This window comes from Rhizopus delemar, genomic scaffold (genome assembly GCF_000149305.1).
Source record: "Rhizopus delemar RA 99-880 supercont3.7 genomic scaffold, whole genome shotgun sequence".
Classification (NCBI taxonomy): Eukaryota; Fungi; Mucoromycota; class Mucoromycetes; order Mucorales; family Rhizopodaceae; genus Rhizopus; species Rhizopus delemar.
Window position 1 is genome coordinate 40,948 of NW_027137833.1, and position 15,347 is coordinate 56,294.

A 15,347-nucleotide genomic window follows, 5' to 3' on the forward strand; every position below is an offset into this window, starting at 1 on the left:
GTCGCTTTTTTTTATAGATCAATTACAAACTTTACATGATCAGGTATTAAGCAGCCAGTTTATAGATACACAAAAAGCGTTTTATTTTACAGTGGATCTAACATAGAATAAGTTATAAGCAGCTCGACTCTATATAAAACAGATCAATAAAGTGTTTTTAATCCTGTATGCTAAACACTTGCCATAATTTTAGATTCGTCACACACAGACAGACGCGTATCATCAAAGTTATGCCATTCGTTTCTATATCCATTTCGTACACAGGCAGTGTAATGTCCACCTGTTAAAGATCCATAATGATTCTATGGACAAATGCATATTAAAGAGGCGCGCAATTTAAACCATTTTTAATATATTACCGAAACAGCATATAAATCATAAGAAAAAGTGGATTTTTCTGATGGTTGATCCGGTGGAAACATGGATGAAGGAACATATTTTGACAAGTCTAAGCCTCTATATATTTATTTGATATTAGTTCTTTTTTGTTTTATTAGTGTGTACATACCTTATAGGAGAGTCAACCATGGTCTCAAGTTTATTATTGAATGGCCCATCAAATGAGAAGCGCTTCAGGTGAATCAAGAGAACGTCAGGAAGTTTGGAAATAGTAAGTGATTTGCTTGCACGGCAAAGCTTTTTACAACGAGGGCAGTGCCATGCATCATCATCATCCAAGGTTTCTTCTTTTACAAAATAATCTAAACATTGATACAGATTGACTGTTGCAGGACTAGTACGAGTGGCAGGGATAGGTAAAGAAAGAGACATGAACGAGTTGTAAGTAGTTGATGTCTATTTAAAGCCCCATTAAAACAAATAACAATTGAAAGAGATAAAAAAAAAAAATAAAGCTTACTGTATGACAAGTTAAACAAGTTAATCGACTACGATATTGTCCTTGAAACAAACTGACAACAACGCTTGAATTTCTTTCCAAATATTTTTCCCATGCAACAGCGCTTGCCTTCCAATCTGGCAATCTTTCAAATCGCGCTTCTTCTTCAGGTGATTCAGGAGGTTGAGAAGGCCGCTTCTTGATCAAGTTGCAATCCTCATGAAGCCCATCCAACAGAAAGTTAAGAAACTCTTGTGAGTCATGTTGTTCACTGCCCTTGAATTGAGGCGAAAATTGGGTGATGGCCTCTCTAAATTGAACTGGGGAGATAAAATTACAGTTAGCTCCCCACATGCTACGTAATAAAGTAGCAAATTCATTTGCCAAGACACCTCCTGTACCAAGAAAATTTTCCTTGTTAATATGTTGTTTATACAGACCAGCTAAACATAAATATTAGATTTTCATTTTTTTTTTTCTTGATAGTCTTACAGATAAAGTAACGGGCGAACGGAATAGTACCACTAAGGCATTGAATGATGGAGTTCATATAACATGTATTTCCCAAATTTTTCAAACCAGTTCCTCCAATAGCTCCGTGACCAATCTGAGAAAAGGAATTCTCGGATACAGGACCCATACGATACTCAGAAAAGTTGTTAATATCAGTTGGTTTAGGTGGGAGTGGAGGTGGTTGATGTGGTAAAACTGGCCTTTTGACGGCTGGCGGGACATCAAATTGCTTATTAGTTGTGGTTGTAAAACCATGGAATGGGTTATCTATGAAGGTCTTTCGACGCGTTAAGTCTGAAGCATTGGGTCGAATTTCCGGATATTGCGTTGTATTCGTAGCTTCTGGTGCTGCGGCAGTCTTTGCATCGGCTTGAGGGACAGAGGCAAACTGAGGAACTGGCATACGAAGCGATTGCGTAGCTTCTGCAGGCGCAAATGTATTTCCAAATATACCTCGCAATGGTGGCATTTCGACATGATTCTTATCGCTGTATTTGCTCATGGATTGTTTACTATTCGTAGGACCTTGATAGGTAAACTGTCGCAGAAATCAATAAATAAAATAGTATGAAAGTCATAGTTATATACATTACATAATCATAGAGTGTTTGATGCACTTTAACAGGCGATAAAGGAACATTTTGATCGGAGTCTCTTGCCTGCAATGTATTGTTGGGCCTATTATTTTGAGTATAACTATACACACCACGTTCTCCAATAATTGACCTCCAAGCATCAAATCCTCCTGTGAGCATTATGGGCGCATTTTGTAACACTTTTTGGAACTCAAATTCATAAATCGCTTGCTGAAGATGCGAAAGGGCTTGATTATTTTTGTTCAAAGAGGCTGAGTTTTGATCATAATAAACAACTATATCAAATTGATGACGGCCGGCAAACATGTGTTGTTCTGCTTCAGGATTCATAATCATGGATTCCTCGATTCTTCTTGAACTTACACTATCCGACAAGAATAAGAAGGGGTTTTAGAAGGAAAATGAATTTCTTACTTCGGTTTGATAACTAATGGCTCAATTTGCGCTACCCATCGATGCCGAATAAACCCCTGACTGTGTATATCTCTTGGCCTAACATCCAGTAACAATACACTTGGTTGTGGTCTAGTTCCATTTTTCACAATCCAGGAAGCTAATTGTCTTGGCTCCACGGTCGACATGGGCATTGATAGTTGAAAGTGAGTTGGCGTTGGTAATTCAATAACGTTATTTAATGGTTGAGGTTGAGGTTGAGGCTGCGGTTCAGGCATTTTCATTATTTGCGGCGGAGGAGTGTTTTGATTTGGTATAGGTATTGCTGGAGGAATATTAGAAACATGAGCAGGCATTGCTGAAGGAGTACCAGGAAGATGAGTAGGAACTGAGGGTAAATCATTCAAAGGTGAATTGTCTGTATTTTCAACAGGTGGGTATTTTTCCATGGCTACGTCTACGATATCTTTTTGTTTACTAAATCTTTCTTGTAATGTGTCGTTGAGGTATTCAAGTCTGCCAAGGACGTCATTATGGGTACGCTATAAAGAGAAAAATTTAGAAAAAAATGGTGTTAGTGTTATTGTTAATTTACTAATCTCAGCTGAAGGTATAAAGGGTCCTTTTTAATCTCTTTATAGTTTTGGTGTTTACCAATCACTTCTACCATTATGCTAAAAAATCAGGTGAATATACACTTGCAAAATACTTTTTGTGCTTTTATTTTACCTGCAACCTTTCATATAATATACATAGGCATTTTCGAGATTCTCCTTTAGATATTCGAAGTCTCCCTATATAAGCTATGTTTAGATAAAATAAGAACCAAGATATTCATTTTACTTGTTCATATAATTTATTGACTGTAGAAACCCAAATCTTTATTGAATACTTGTGTGCATCATTTTTGTCTATTGTTGCTCTTCTGGTCAATTCAGAAAAAGAGGAAAAGCTGCTGTCAGTAGAAACTGTCATTATTTTAGTTGATAGAGAAAAGAAAAAGAAAGCCAAGAAATGATGATTATTCGCATTAGATTTTATTCAAAATAAAATAAAAAATAACCAATAGAATAAGCCGTATTTTAATCAGCGAGTTGAATATTAGATATTTTCCATAACAACCAACAACCTAAAGAACGATAAGGTCTCCAGATTTGCGTGAGTTGCTCCATTTGCTCTAATGTAGGAAACGCTTTCTTGCTATTTGGTATCACTAGCCCAAAATGTTTAGCCACACCTTTTCTTATAGCCAAATCACCCACAGGGAGCACATCTGGATGATGTAAATCAAACATTAAAAACATATCTGCAGTCCACTGTTGTACTGTTTAATATGTGGTCAGGTAAGTGTTATCTTGTTTACCTGTCCTATGCCCTTCACAGTACACAGCTGTGAAGATATTTCCTGATCTGACATACTATTGAATTTTTCAGGAGTAATTAATTTATTGTTAAACTTCTCTGCAAGATCTCTTATATATTCCGCCTATTAAAAGTGGGAATTTAGTCAGATAAACGGAAGGAGAACATTTGAATTTGTATATACCTTTCTGGTAGATAAACCAGCAGATCTTAATTCTTCCACTGATTTCTCGAGCACCTCTAAAGGTGTAGGAAACAAATCTTCTGATTCTTTATCAAATAGTTTCAAGAATCTGGTATAGATGGAAGAAGCTGCTTTACCATGTATTTGCTGATAGACAATGGCTCTAACAAGTGAGCGGAAAGGATTTGTGCCGTCAGCACGATCTAATCGAAGTTGAAAATCAGCAATCATCTCCTCTGTCAAGTGTGCTCCTAGTTTTGGATCATGTAATTTAATATGTTCAATGGCTTTTAAGAGCTCAAACTTTCTTGATAAATCGTGTTGAACATCAATTATGTCCTACGGTCGTATATGGGTGAGCAAGAATCTAAGAAATAATATTTTTTAAAAACCTTCGAAGTGCTTTGAGTAACGATTGATGTACCTATTTCCTATATAAAAAAAGAGATTAGGATATATATTAAAGAGAAATATCTAAAAAAAAACCTTCTTTTTCTTGATAACCCGTTTTGCTGTTCTGCATAAATTATAATCAATTTATTCATAAAATGAATGAATGAATTTTTTTTTTTTTGCTTACTGTTTCTTTAAACCAGCAATCTTTTTTTCTTTATAATCAATTATAGTTTTTTTTGATAGTCTTAAACTTTTACGAATGGCTGACATGTAATGAGAAAAAAAAAGTTGCTGCGAACAATGCGTGTGCTAGAGGATGTTTAAATACGGAGTATAAAAACAATCAATAGTAACACAAAGAAGTAAACAAAATGAGGCTTGAATACACTAACTCTACTAATTCGTGGCTCTTTCCGACAAAGTATCCAAGTTAGTCAACGCAACCACACAGCGACCACAGGAATCAGAACAACCTAATAGGCCAAGTAATATGTCCTGGTCTCAAGTAGTACCAGGAAGCGAACACTGCTCCTGCTTGCTGCTTCAGAATATCACACCCACAACTCTAAGCAAAACAAAGTTATTCATTCTAAAATATGGAAAGTAGAATGTTCTTCGAGCAGTGTCATTCTGGATATGACCTGTAGATCTAAATCGCCTATGCAGATTATGTCCTTAGTTGCGAAACAATATCTATCACGAATCGAAGTTGCAACTATCAAAGAAGACAGTCGAAAGATCGCTGGAATTTACTTTGGTTCTTTAGATACTACCATTGATGGCATCCTAAAAGACATTGTTACCTTTAAAAGAGATGTAGCTGGGATTTTACCTTATCGATCCTTAAATCCAATTGTCCCTTTAGTTCGACTTTGACCATTCAATCTTCCCTTTCTTAAAGAGGAAATTCTTAAGGAATAATTGAAAATGAATTAGGAACCTTATAGCTCCGTTCTTGATTTGGAAATCCTACGAGAATCGTATGTTGACATATGTATGCGTATGGATTACGCTATTCTGAATGTTCCAAAATATGATGACAAGTTTTCGTCTCTTTCTCATCGTCTTCCTTGGTATCAATTGAGGATGAAGAGTTTTATACAGTGTGGAATCATACCCAGTTATGCTCTTTACTGTCATGCTGAAGGACACCTTGGTTTGGATTATCTACAAAACATTCATTTCGTGTTTGTTGGAATTATTTTATTTGTGGACATATTGCTGCTGAATGCACAAAAATCAAGAATAAGCCTTTTAGAAAGGCTAGAAAATTTCCCACCACTCCACAGGATAGAGTGAATCAAGACGAAGTACAACAAGCTTCGTCTTCTATCAAATTTATGTCTATAAATTCTCCACCTGCAGTCCCAAATGTTATGGGATACAAGTGCTCCTTTCAAAATGAATCAGGTGACGAATTTGGTGACAACTGGAAAGGAAACGACATTAATAACTACCCAAGATATTTTAACGGCTCTCTCCCTCTAATGTCAATTCGCAAAACGACGTTTAGATAGATACTAATAGTTTGAAGATTGAAATTTTCATGATTCTAGAGATTCTATTCCCGTAAATCAAGAGATTGATAACACTTCTCAGATCAAGCAGCAGGCTGTCAATAGCAGAATCCTTACTGAAGGACCCTCAATATACAATTTCTGTCACCGCGCGATTGGTAATATTGAATAATAGTTTGCAAGAGCTGTTATTCAACATTCCTTCTTTGAACTGTAACGATCTAGTGAAGATTCATGATAGGTCCATTTCATGAAGTCTGTTAATTTTTGTTGTAAATTTGGCCTCGTGCATTTTGATTCACGGCAACCTATTTTGAGCTATTTAAAAAATACAACAGTGTGTGGTTAGACAGGAGAGTCAGACTAAAAACCAACAAGAAAGGCAATACACGAGTTAGTTATACAGAAAAAAACACCAATAATGAACAGATAGAAGAAAATGATAATGATGATGTTGGAAGTAAAAGCTCCGAGTAAAAAAGAAGGATCAAATGAAGACACATTATTCCATCTCTATGACACAGAGTAAGTTTTAATTAGCTTTAAGACATTCATTTTGAATGAATTATTTATTTCTGTAGTGCTAATTATGTTTTATTGTTATGGACATCCGAATCAAGAGTAAGAATACTTTAAGAACAAAAAGCTCAAAAGATAAGAGAGGTGTTAGTTGCGATGTTTTTATTAAACTTGATCATAACAAAGTTGTTGTGGATTGGTTGATCATTTCTGTAAAGTAAAAATAAGCGTAAGAGGACAATATGGTCATGAATATGTACAAATATCAAGTGATTACTATATAACAATAAAATATCATTTTTTTTTATTTAAATACAATAATAATAATAATAAACTAAGCAACGTATTGCTGTTGTTCTGGTGGATTTAACATTCTAGAGAGACGTTCAGGAATTTGATCTTCTGGATATCTCCATTCAGGATGATGATATAATTGTAATGTGTTGCTTGCGTACCATTTAGGATAATCTATTATGTATTAGTTTCTATTTTAATATATAAATCGCATTATTTACCTATTGAACTTGGATGATTTAATTTATTTTGAATATCTAAAGCCATTAATTCAGATCGACAAGAATGATCTCTGTGTGTTTGTAAGCTATAAGAATTAGGTGCCTTTCGACAACTGTAACCAGCACGATAAGCCAAGAAGGTAAGGGCAGCTTGATCTTGCCTATGATTGGCTCTAGATGATCCAGGTGGAGCAATACAGTTCTTGTCCAAACCACACTGATACCAAGGCTCAATCACATTTTCCAGAACTGTTTGATTCGAAATATCAAATCCAATAGCAGCACCATTACAATTTGGATTAAGAGCATAACTTTTAGGATCAACGCCAAAATAATCATACATACCAGGGTGAGTCCAATCTTTCATGCGCTTGGAGGATTTAGGTGACCAAAAGCCCCCATTTTCACGTACCACAGAGGGGATAGTACGAAGGAATTCAGGTGTGACAATGTTACCAGCATCCAACCAGATGAGTATCCCGTCCTCCGCATATTTCTTACTTGCTTCATGAACAATACCTGTCTTCCAAGCATATTCTCCTGCACTGATAGCTACATCCCAGAAGCGAGGATACTTAAAATAATCAAAGGTAATCATTTCGTCTACTAATCCAGTTTCAACAAATTGATCAAGAATAGGTAACTGTGTTCGATTCATGCCAATGTTGTAAACTACAATGCGTGGAAATTCATCGAGTTCGACTTGATCACGAAGACTGGAAAGTGAATATAAAAAGTTTTCTAATGAACAAAGATGATTGGCACTGGATGCAGTAATGATGGTAAATGGGTATGTAGTTGGCTTGGGTGATATGGAATGTGTGACATGTTTAACAAGTGGCTCATTTGTACTAGTTATGACATCCTCTTCACTGAAATAAGGTGGTTGTTCTATTACTGTGTGAATAAACTTTTATTGTTATTGTTGATTACTTACCTTTGTTAGTTGTATAAATGACTTTAATTTTAAATGAAGAAATAAAAAAGAAGCCAATAAGAAACAAAATGATAACTGGATAATTGATTAAACTCTTTATCTTTGCTGCTGCCTTATTACTTGTTGTATTATTTAGTTTGTTATTAAAAGACATCTTATAAAGAAAAAGAAAAGAAAAAAAAGGAGAGAATAAGAGAGAGTGAGAGAAAACCAAAAAAATTTCTTTTTTTATACTTCTTTTTTTTTTTACTCAGTTTTAAAATCAAGGTTCTGGATGCACCCATATTTAGATTGCCCTTTACATATTTTTAGAAATAGTAAGACAATCAATTTTTTTTTAAGAACAATCAAACACTATTTCTTTCATTTTTTTTAATAAAGAAAAGGGCATTTAATTAAAGAAAATTTTATTATTTATGTATTTACCATTTTGATTAATATCGTTATAGTAACGCAATGCTCATATATCATTAGCTTTAATAATCGTTACAGGACAGTGACAGCGATGTAAGCAATAATCACTTGTTGAGCCCAATATAAATCTATAAAAGTAAATATTATTATAGGGTTACGTTCTTTATTGACTTACTTTTGTATGCCTTCTTTATTAGATGAACCTAAAATTAATATATGAGGTGGATCTTGATTAACATATTCTTCAATAATGCTTCCAATATGTGATGAACCTTCTCTTGTTTTCAGTTGTATATTCTAAATATTATTATTATTTTTTTTTAAGCCCAACTTTTTATTTGCTATTTACAGTATTATTAAATTGTGCTAGGAATTGATTTAATTCAGCCACGTCTTGTTTGGCTTCTTCCTTAATTTCAATGTTATTGATACGATCCAAGCCACTCCTATAGAATATTAAATAAATGTACATTTTTATCTTCAAACTATTTACAATAAATGCAAAGCTGTTGTCCCTTTGGGTGGATTAATTCCTATACAATAAAGAACATCTATTTGATAAGGACTTGATAATTTTGAGCATAAATCTATAGCAAATTCAATAGCCTTTTTAGATACATTGGAGCCATCTGCTGCAACCACAATACGGTAACTCATATTTAATTATGAAGAAGAAGAAATAGTAATAATAATAATGCGCTTATTATTTTCTCACTTGCAATGATGTAATATGATTTTATACATCACGTGTTCTTTAGGTTTATTCTCTCAGCTTGTTATGCACGCAATGCACTCTGTGCTTCCTTCAGACGTATTTAGCTTTCTGTTGTGAAGAGAAAAAGACATATGAAACAAGGCTTATAATCAAACCATAAATAATTTTAACTACATATCTCGTGCTACTTTATAAAGTGGCTCTGCAGATGTCATACACCAGAAGAGCACTGTCCGATCCGGATATTGAATAACTGCAGAGTTTTTTTATAGATGAAAATTTTAACGTTTATTAAAACTCATCGAGAGTGATGCAAGTATATGAAACAGTGACTTATAAAAATACAAAGGAGGTTAACATAGAGAATTGTAAGCAGATAGTTTCAATAGTTCCTTCTGAATTTGATTGATGACAATCTCCTCCAAGACAGGAGTATTTTCAAATAATTGTTGCCAGCAGGCTTTCCACATGAATCGAATGACTGTAGCAAAAAAAAAAAAAAAAAAAAACATATATCGTAAGCTTGAAAATCAACATTATGTGGATCAATTTTCTTCTTTAATCAAGATATTTAGAGAAAGAATTCATGATATTCTAAAAAGGAACTGGAATCAAAGACAAGAAATAGAAGAAGAACAAGGTAAACGTTATTACAAGGCGTACGCTATTAGCATAATAGCTTAATATATATTCAAGGTCGAAGGTATTCTTGCAAGAATATATATTATTTTGTTTATCTGAAGTCAGATGCAAGAATTGTAATAAACCTGGAAATCATACTAAAAAAGTAATCAGTGTCAACAATTTCAATCAACATCGACGCATGGTAAGTACATAGGTTTTGCACACAGTAGTCTCTAACAACAAATCGCATACGATATCTGTATAGTTGGCACAAAGCACAAACGAAGTACTGAACATGAGAAGAACGAATCAAAAAGGCAAAAAAAAAAGAAAGCAAAAATGTATAGTGATGATAACAGACAAAAAGAAAATAAGAAATGCAAGGTCTTTTGGGAAATCACACTACTAATGTAGCAAGAAAAATAAAATTAGACATGATACTCAGACCAAACTACAAGGCGTTAATCACCAGTAAAGTACAGACAGTATTCAAACATATTTGCAATATAATGATACGTGCACAATTATTCATAAATTACTATGTAATCACTCATACAGATCAAACTGTCGACAAAAAACTTTTACCCAAAGCTTCTGGTATTGTATAACACAATTAATTTTAAAGAAGAAACCAGCAACCAAGGCTTCCCTAAGCGATTGCTTAGAGCGTTGGAACAGCTTTTCCTCTCGATACAAAATAACGTATGACATGATATCATTGGCTAAAGGATACAGTCGTTGTATCACAGCTGCCTGTGTTGAAATGCTCACAGTTTATACAAATGCGGTTGCAGATTGTTTTGAGGTTAGGTTGAATGGATATATTGTTTGTGCTGTTATGTAATCGTTTGAAAAGGTATAAATAAAAACATACTTTAAATGCTGATTTTTTTAATACATCTAAACTTAGCCGGATAGGGGTATTGCCAAAAATATCGTTGATATGCTTGCTACCAGTATATCTGTGGAGACACTATGTATTCTCCGATAAACCTCCTGAAGCTTACAATGATAAAATGCCAGCGAATGACGAAATACGCAAAGAATTGTCAGTCATAAGCATGCCTAAACCAGTTACACTTGTAAGCTTGTCTATCTCTCCAAGAGCATACATGCCTATGCTTGCCAACATTATGGGAAAGTATGAGTGCCAACACCAGTTACAGAAACAATCAGCACAAGAATCACAACAGCAAGAGCTTTCTCGCTTATTTTCGTTATGACCTGTACCTTCATTAAGCTGGGTGCTTATATCAATCAATTCAAACGTTCTTTTGTGTTTTTCAGGTATAAAAATACCAACCAATTATGAAATTAAGTCCGAAGTGTTCAGCAAGGTATTTGATTGTAAGAGACTTAGATTGGATAGGAAGGTATGATCGTATATTCCAGACTCATTTTTAACAAACATGTATGTAGCTTCCAGGATTTACAAAAGTCAAACAAAAAGAAAAAACTTACATTCTCAAATTTGATCAGAATTGACGATTTCACAGCAGATGTGATGATTGAAAAATGTGACAAGTACTGATGATTATACCTATTATTCTGACCAAGATGTTGACATTTCGGTGTTGGGAGATGTTATGAAAAATGAAGACTTGAACGATATTTCTCTTTGCACAATAGACCCCAATCGAAACCAAGTATTTGTTGCCTTTTATGGCGAAGGTTCTCATTAGCTTAGAAGGTGCTCTACTTTAGAATATTATGCATATACAGGCTCTAAAAGGCATGAAAAGAAAGAAAGGGAAAGAATATGTGCTTAAAGTATTGAAAATATTTTTTAAATATTCCAACAGCTAAAACTACAAACATTTCAAAATACTTCCAGCATGTCACATATATTTTCCTGCATCTGCAGAAAGTATTAGCATTCAATCGCCCTTCAACAGCCGAGAACCGCTTTCATATATAACAAGGCATACAAAAGTTAGACAGGAAATGGTGGATGTTTTGGCTGATGGTGATACAAAGTAAAATAAATAAAAAAAAAAGAGAAGGAAAATAGAAGAAAGTGCAGAAAAAGAAGAGTCAGAGGCGCAAATACAAACAAAAGTGAAGCTCACAAAACATAGAAAATGATTACCATATTCATTTATTGTTTATTATAGGAGAGTTGACAAATGCTGGAAGGAATACAAATCCCAACGCTAGAAAGATAAGCTACCCACGATATGTTTTGGTAACGGTATTTATGGAAAAGATCAAATAAGATCCAACAATCTTCGAACTGGGGCGACTGTGGCCCTTTGACGGCAGTTAAAGCAAAGACAAAAGTTTAGCGGCCTTTTACTTTTCGATGTGGACGAATCTCATACATCAAAGGTAATACCGCACTGTTTTTATCTTATGATTGCACCTAACATTTTTATTAATGTAGACATGTAATTCATGTAACAAAATGTCCTTGACAGAAGCAATTTTTGGCTTACATAGTGCTCTGACTTGCCAAATTTGTGGACTAATATAGCGGCGTGATGTTAACTCTTCCAAGAATATCTTCAAGAGTTCCCAAGATACGATCAGTGGCCGTGGCTATTCTCCGGTTTTTTCCCAATGTCTCTGAATGTCATTATTATATTTATCATATCGTCCTATCGAACACGATTTCTCTTTATATAGGAGATTATGATTTTTACAGGTAAGATATCTAAAAGTATATATCTGACCTGCCTAACTCCTAATTGTCTATTTTATCAGAATTTTCGATTCATCCGAAAAAAACATTAGCAATGTCTGAAGTTAAAGTGTAAAATTGTACAATATTTATATCTGATAAAATTCTTATTTGATTTTTCAAAAATTGATGATGACTAAGACGTAAAAAATAAGGGACAAGAGGTTTGAAGTGTAAAGTTAAGAATGACCATAAAAAAAGGCTATTATGACCAAGTGAATTTGAGAAATGGACAGCCCAAGTTTAAGAATGACTTTCTTCTTCTTTTAGTGTATCACTGACAGGTATTGAATCAGGGGTGCTTTCTTCTGTTGGATCTTCTAACGATGTTTCCTCTTTCTTTTCTGGCTCTTCTATTGCTAAAAGCTCCTTTTCTGATTCTTCTACTATTGGAAGTTCCTCTGATGGTTTCTGCTCTTCGTTTGTTGGTTCCTCCAATGGTATTTCCTCTTCTTTTGCTTCCTCTACTATATCGGGTTCTTCTTGGTCAGCTATTTTTGTATTTTCTACTTCTGCATCCTCTGTTTCCTGTGACACAGGTACTTCTTCAGTTGAATCACGATTCATGCAGACGACAGGTACAGTTCTGTACCTTTCTGAGAGAGATGTCAGATCCTTAACCCATCTCTCCATCTCAACAGCTGATTTTGCACGCAGAGTCCAAGTGAATCGATCTCTCAAGCCCAATCTTGGCTTAGAAGCTCTCCAATCCTTGGGCAAGGCAGGTGCATACCCATTCAACATATTTCTAGAAGCAGCATGAGGCTGTAGCTGAAAAATGAGATTGTGATGTATATTGGTGGAAAGAGTCGAGACTTTATAATGAGGCACAAAGATTGTTCCATCCGGCTTGGCAGGATAATTTTTAACATCTCGGTACTCGTGAAGGAACCCAGCAGGTGTCAATACATAAATATGTTCATGCCATTGATGAAACACCGTCGACCGCCTCTCCATGCGTGCAGCAAAAATAGGTTGAAGCAAGGCGTGTGTGTGATTAGGATATTGAAGGAATTCCGGATGTCGATAAGCTGCTTTTTCGGAAATGAGATGTTCACTGTTTTGCTGACAGAAGTTGAGCCAATCGCTATCCATTTTTATTGCACTGAACGCTTTCATGATCGATTCTAGGCCACGATCGACTCCCAAACTGGATTGTTCTCGCATATTATAGATCTGTTGACAAAGATGTCTAAACTCTTCCACAAGCTGCTCTTCTGAAATTAGAATCTCCTTTTGTAATCGTAGTACTGTTTCATGAACAATGTTTTCCTGTCGGTATACTTTGATCATTTGCTTTACAACGGCTAATTTGAATTTCACTTTAGATTACATATATTCAGCCAAAAATAAAGTAAGAGGTAATATTACATGCATTCATGAGCCATGGATCTTTTTTGGTATAACCATAAAATGGATGTTTATCAAAAAAGATAAGTTGTTTGTCCAATTTTTTCAATCGTTTCGATGCTTCCTTTTTTAAACACGTCAGTGTGGCTAGAGACAGACGATCGTCTGATCGGATAGATTTAATCATCCACTTTAACTCTTGCTTGATATTGGATAATGTCGAGACAGCTTTGCTTCTTAAAAATGTAGCAAATTCAGCATGATCATTAGCCGCATTCACATGATATATTTGCCAGGCGTCACAGACCGAACGAACCCCACCCGTAAAGGCAAAATGGACCTGAAGTAGCTTTTGATTCCAGAGTTGTTCACGACGTCCTCTCCAGCGTTTTTGATAATACTGTGGTATATCACTACCAGGACTAGGAAAGATCATGACTCCCTCTAGCTTTCGATATTGTTTCCCTACCCTTGTTTCCACACTTGCCACGAACTCAAAGTGGTGTAAGAGCCGTTTGGCTAAGATATACCACGCCTCTAATCGTTCGACTAATAAACAGACAGGACGAATCCCTTGAGCTGGAGTTCCAGGTTGAACATCGTCAAATAAAAAAGTCTTGAATGCGGAAGGATAGGCTTCCTGAAGACTTCTTTTGCATATTCGTTTGATTTGCTTTTTGAATCGATTTGGGTCATAATCTACTGCAAATTGAGGTGGTGGATGAATGGGTGATGTAAGAGGCTGAGGGTCAGCAGATAAGTTGAAAATGGATATCGAAGGGAAGAGTTGTTTGATCGAAGATGGAGACTGTACAGCCATAGTAGATGTCGAAGCAATCGAAAGCGCTTTGTCCTCATGAATATTACTTTTTACTGGGACAACAATGTTACTTTTCGGTCCTTTCATCCATCGTCTTTTGGATGTTATGCTTATTGACATGAATACGAAAGTAAGATAAAAAAGCTTTGCAAAAAAAGAAGACGACGAGAACAGAGAGAAGGGATGAATTTAAGAAATAAATAATATTCAGTATAATTTGAAATCTTTAGCCCAGAAAATGTTTCTTTATCGTCCTTTAAACACAGGTCGAACAGCCAAAGTTTGCTTTCTCCACAAAACTATGTCTTGAAGTATGTTTATCAGTCATCTTTTTTCCATATTCACTTCTTATTTTCATTGTACAGGAAAAGAACAACCTTTTTCTTCTTTTTGTAAAAGTTTTCAATATAAATACACAAGCCAATAATTTGTAATCTTTTTATGCTTGAGTATACTTTCCGATTGACAGCTTGGCATTGCTTGTATGTGAAAGAAGCATGGAAAACTATTTCAGTAATCATAAAACACTCGAACGATTATTCCTATTAAATTCATATAAACCAAAAGTAAAGAAAGAAAGCAGATGCACTCTAAAAAATAAGATTTTAATATTCCTTAATATTAAAAAAACTGCAAAGTGGAATACAAAGTCGATTGCTTTGTGTATATGAAAAAAAAAAGAACATTTGATATTGTTTTATGTCTAACTTGTATTCATCTAAACAAAGTTTTGCTTTGGTATATCATTGATATGCGTAGCTGGTCAATTTTCAAATAAAATGAAACAGTGCCACAAAACATCAAATAAATAAAAGAGTTATTGTGGCTCAATAATATGCTTTATAATATCGTTTTTTAATTAATGTCCCTTTGATAAATCAAAAGAAAATAAGAAAGGTAAATAGGTTGAAGTTAAAACTGGTGTTAAACATAATACAGTAATGGTGTTGGAAAATAAATAGGGCTTTGCAGCA

At 34.7% G+C, this 15,347-nt stretch overlaps 8 protein-coding genes across 8 annotated transcripts; 2 read left to right on the forward strand and 6 right to left on the reverse strand.

Annotated features, from left to right (window-relative positions):
• Positions 1-81: 81 nt before the first annotated feature.
• RO3G_09208 (uncharacterized protein) lies at positions 82-3,083 on the reverse strand (the record flags this gene model as incomplete). Its single annotated transcript, XM_067663793.1, has 10 exons — positions 82-129; positions 183-302; positions 360-456; positions 509-795; positions 860-1,281; positions 1,331-1,889; positions 1,945-2,311; positions 2,362-2,882; positions 2,936-3,014; positions 3,070-3,083. The coding sequence occupies 10 exons, from the start codon at positions 3,081-3,083 to the stop codon at positions 82-84; spliced, it is 2,514 nt and encodes an 837-aa protein (XP_067519894.1).
• Positions 3,084-3,422: 339 nt separating this feature from the next.
• Positions 3,423-4,117, reverse strand: RO3G_09209 (uncharacterized protein; the record flags this gene model as incomplete). The annotated part of the gene is made up of 3 exons (XM_067663794.1): positions 3,423-3,656; positions 3,704-3,826; positions 3,887-4,117. 3 exons carry the CDS (start codon positions 4,115-4,117, stop codon positions 3,423-3,425), a joined length of 588 nt encoding a protein of 195 aa, XP_067519895.1.
• Positions 4,118-4,598: 481 nt separating this feature from the next.
• On the forward strand, positions 4,599-6,522 carry RO3G_09210 (uncharacterized protein; the record flags this gene model as incomplete). The annotated part of the gene is made up of 8 exons (XM_067663795.1): positions 4,599-4,613; positions 4,713-4,767; positions 4,890-5,098; positions 5,219-5,577; positions 5,839-5,957; positions 6,261-6,324; positions 6,381-6,420; positions 6,505-6,522. 8 exons carry the CDS (start codon positions 4,599-4,601, stop codon positions 6,520-6,522), a joined length of 879 nt encoding a protein of 292 aa, XP_067519896.1.
• A 130-nt stretch (positions 6,523-6,652) lies between these two features.
• Positions 6,653-7,924, reverse strand: RO3G_09211 (uncharacterized protein; the record flags this gene model as incomplete). Its single annotated transcript, XM_067663796.1, has 4 exons — positions 6,653-6,786; positions 6,834-7,724; positions 7,771-7,791; positions 7,891-7,924. The coding sequence occupies 4 exons, from the start codon at positions 7,922-7,924 to the stop codon at positions 6,653-6,655; spliced, it is 1,080 nt and encodes a 359-aa protein (XP_067519897.1).
• A 332-nt stretch (positions 7,925-8,256) lies between these two features.
• Positions 8,257-8,841, reverse strand: RO3G_09212 (uncharacterized protein; the record flags this gene model as incomplete). Its single annotated transcript, XM_067663797.1, has 4 exons — positions 8,257-8,312; positions 8,360-8,387; positions 8,534-8,630; positions 8,678-8,841. 4 exons carry the CDS (start codon positions 8,839-8,841, stop codon positions 8,257-8,259), a joined length of 345 nt encoding a protein of 114 aa, XP_067519898.1.
• Positions 8,842-10,069: 1,228 nt separating this feature from the next.
• On the reverse strand, positions 10,070-10,637 carry RO3G_09213 (uncharacterized protein; the record flags this gene model as incomplete). Its single annotated transcript, XM_067663798.1, has 3 exons — positions 10,070-10,276; positions 10,398-10,485; positions 10,531-10,637. The coding sequence occupies 3 exons, from the start codon at positions 10,635-10,637 to the stop codon at positions 10,070-10,072; spliced, it is 402 nt and encodes a 133-aa protein (XP_067519899.1).
• A 1,621-nt stretch (positions 10,638-12,258) lies between these two features.
• Positions 12,259-12,966, forward strand: RO3G_09214 (uncharacterized protein; the record flags this gene model as incomplete). The annotated part of the gene is made up of 2 exons (XM_067663799.1): positions 12,259-12,275; positions 12,474-12,966. 2 exons carry the CDS (start codon positions 12,259-12,261, stop codon positions 12,964-12,966), a joined length of 510 nt encoding a protein of 169 aa, XP_067519900.1.
• Positions 12,967-13,542: 576 nt separating this feature from the next.
• On the reverse strand, positions 13,543-14,373 carry RO3G_09215 (uncharacterized protein; the record flags this gene model as incomplete). Its single annotated transcript, XM_067663800.1, has 2 exons — positions 13,543-13,975; positions 14,084-14,373. The coding sequence occupies 2 exons, from the start codon at positions 14,371-14,373 to the stop codon at positions 13,543-13,545; spliced, it is 723 nt and encodes a 240-aa protein (XP_067519901.1).
• Between the last annotated feature and the right edge of the window lie 974 nt (positions 14,374-15,347).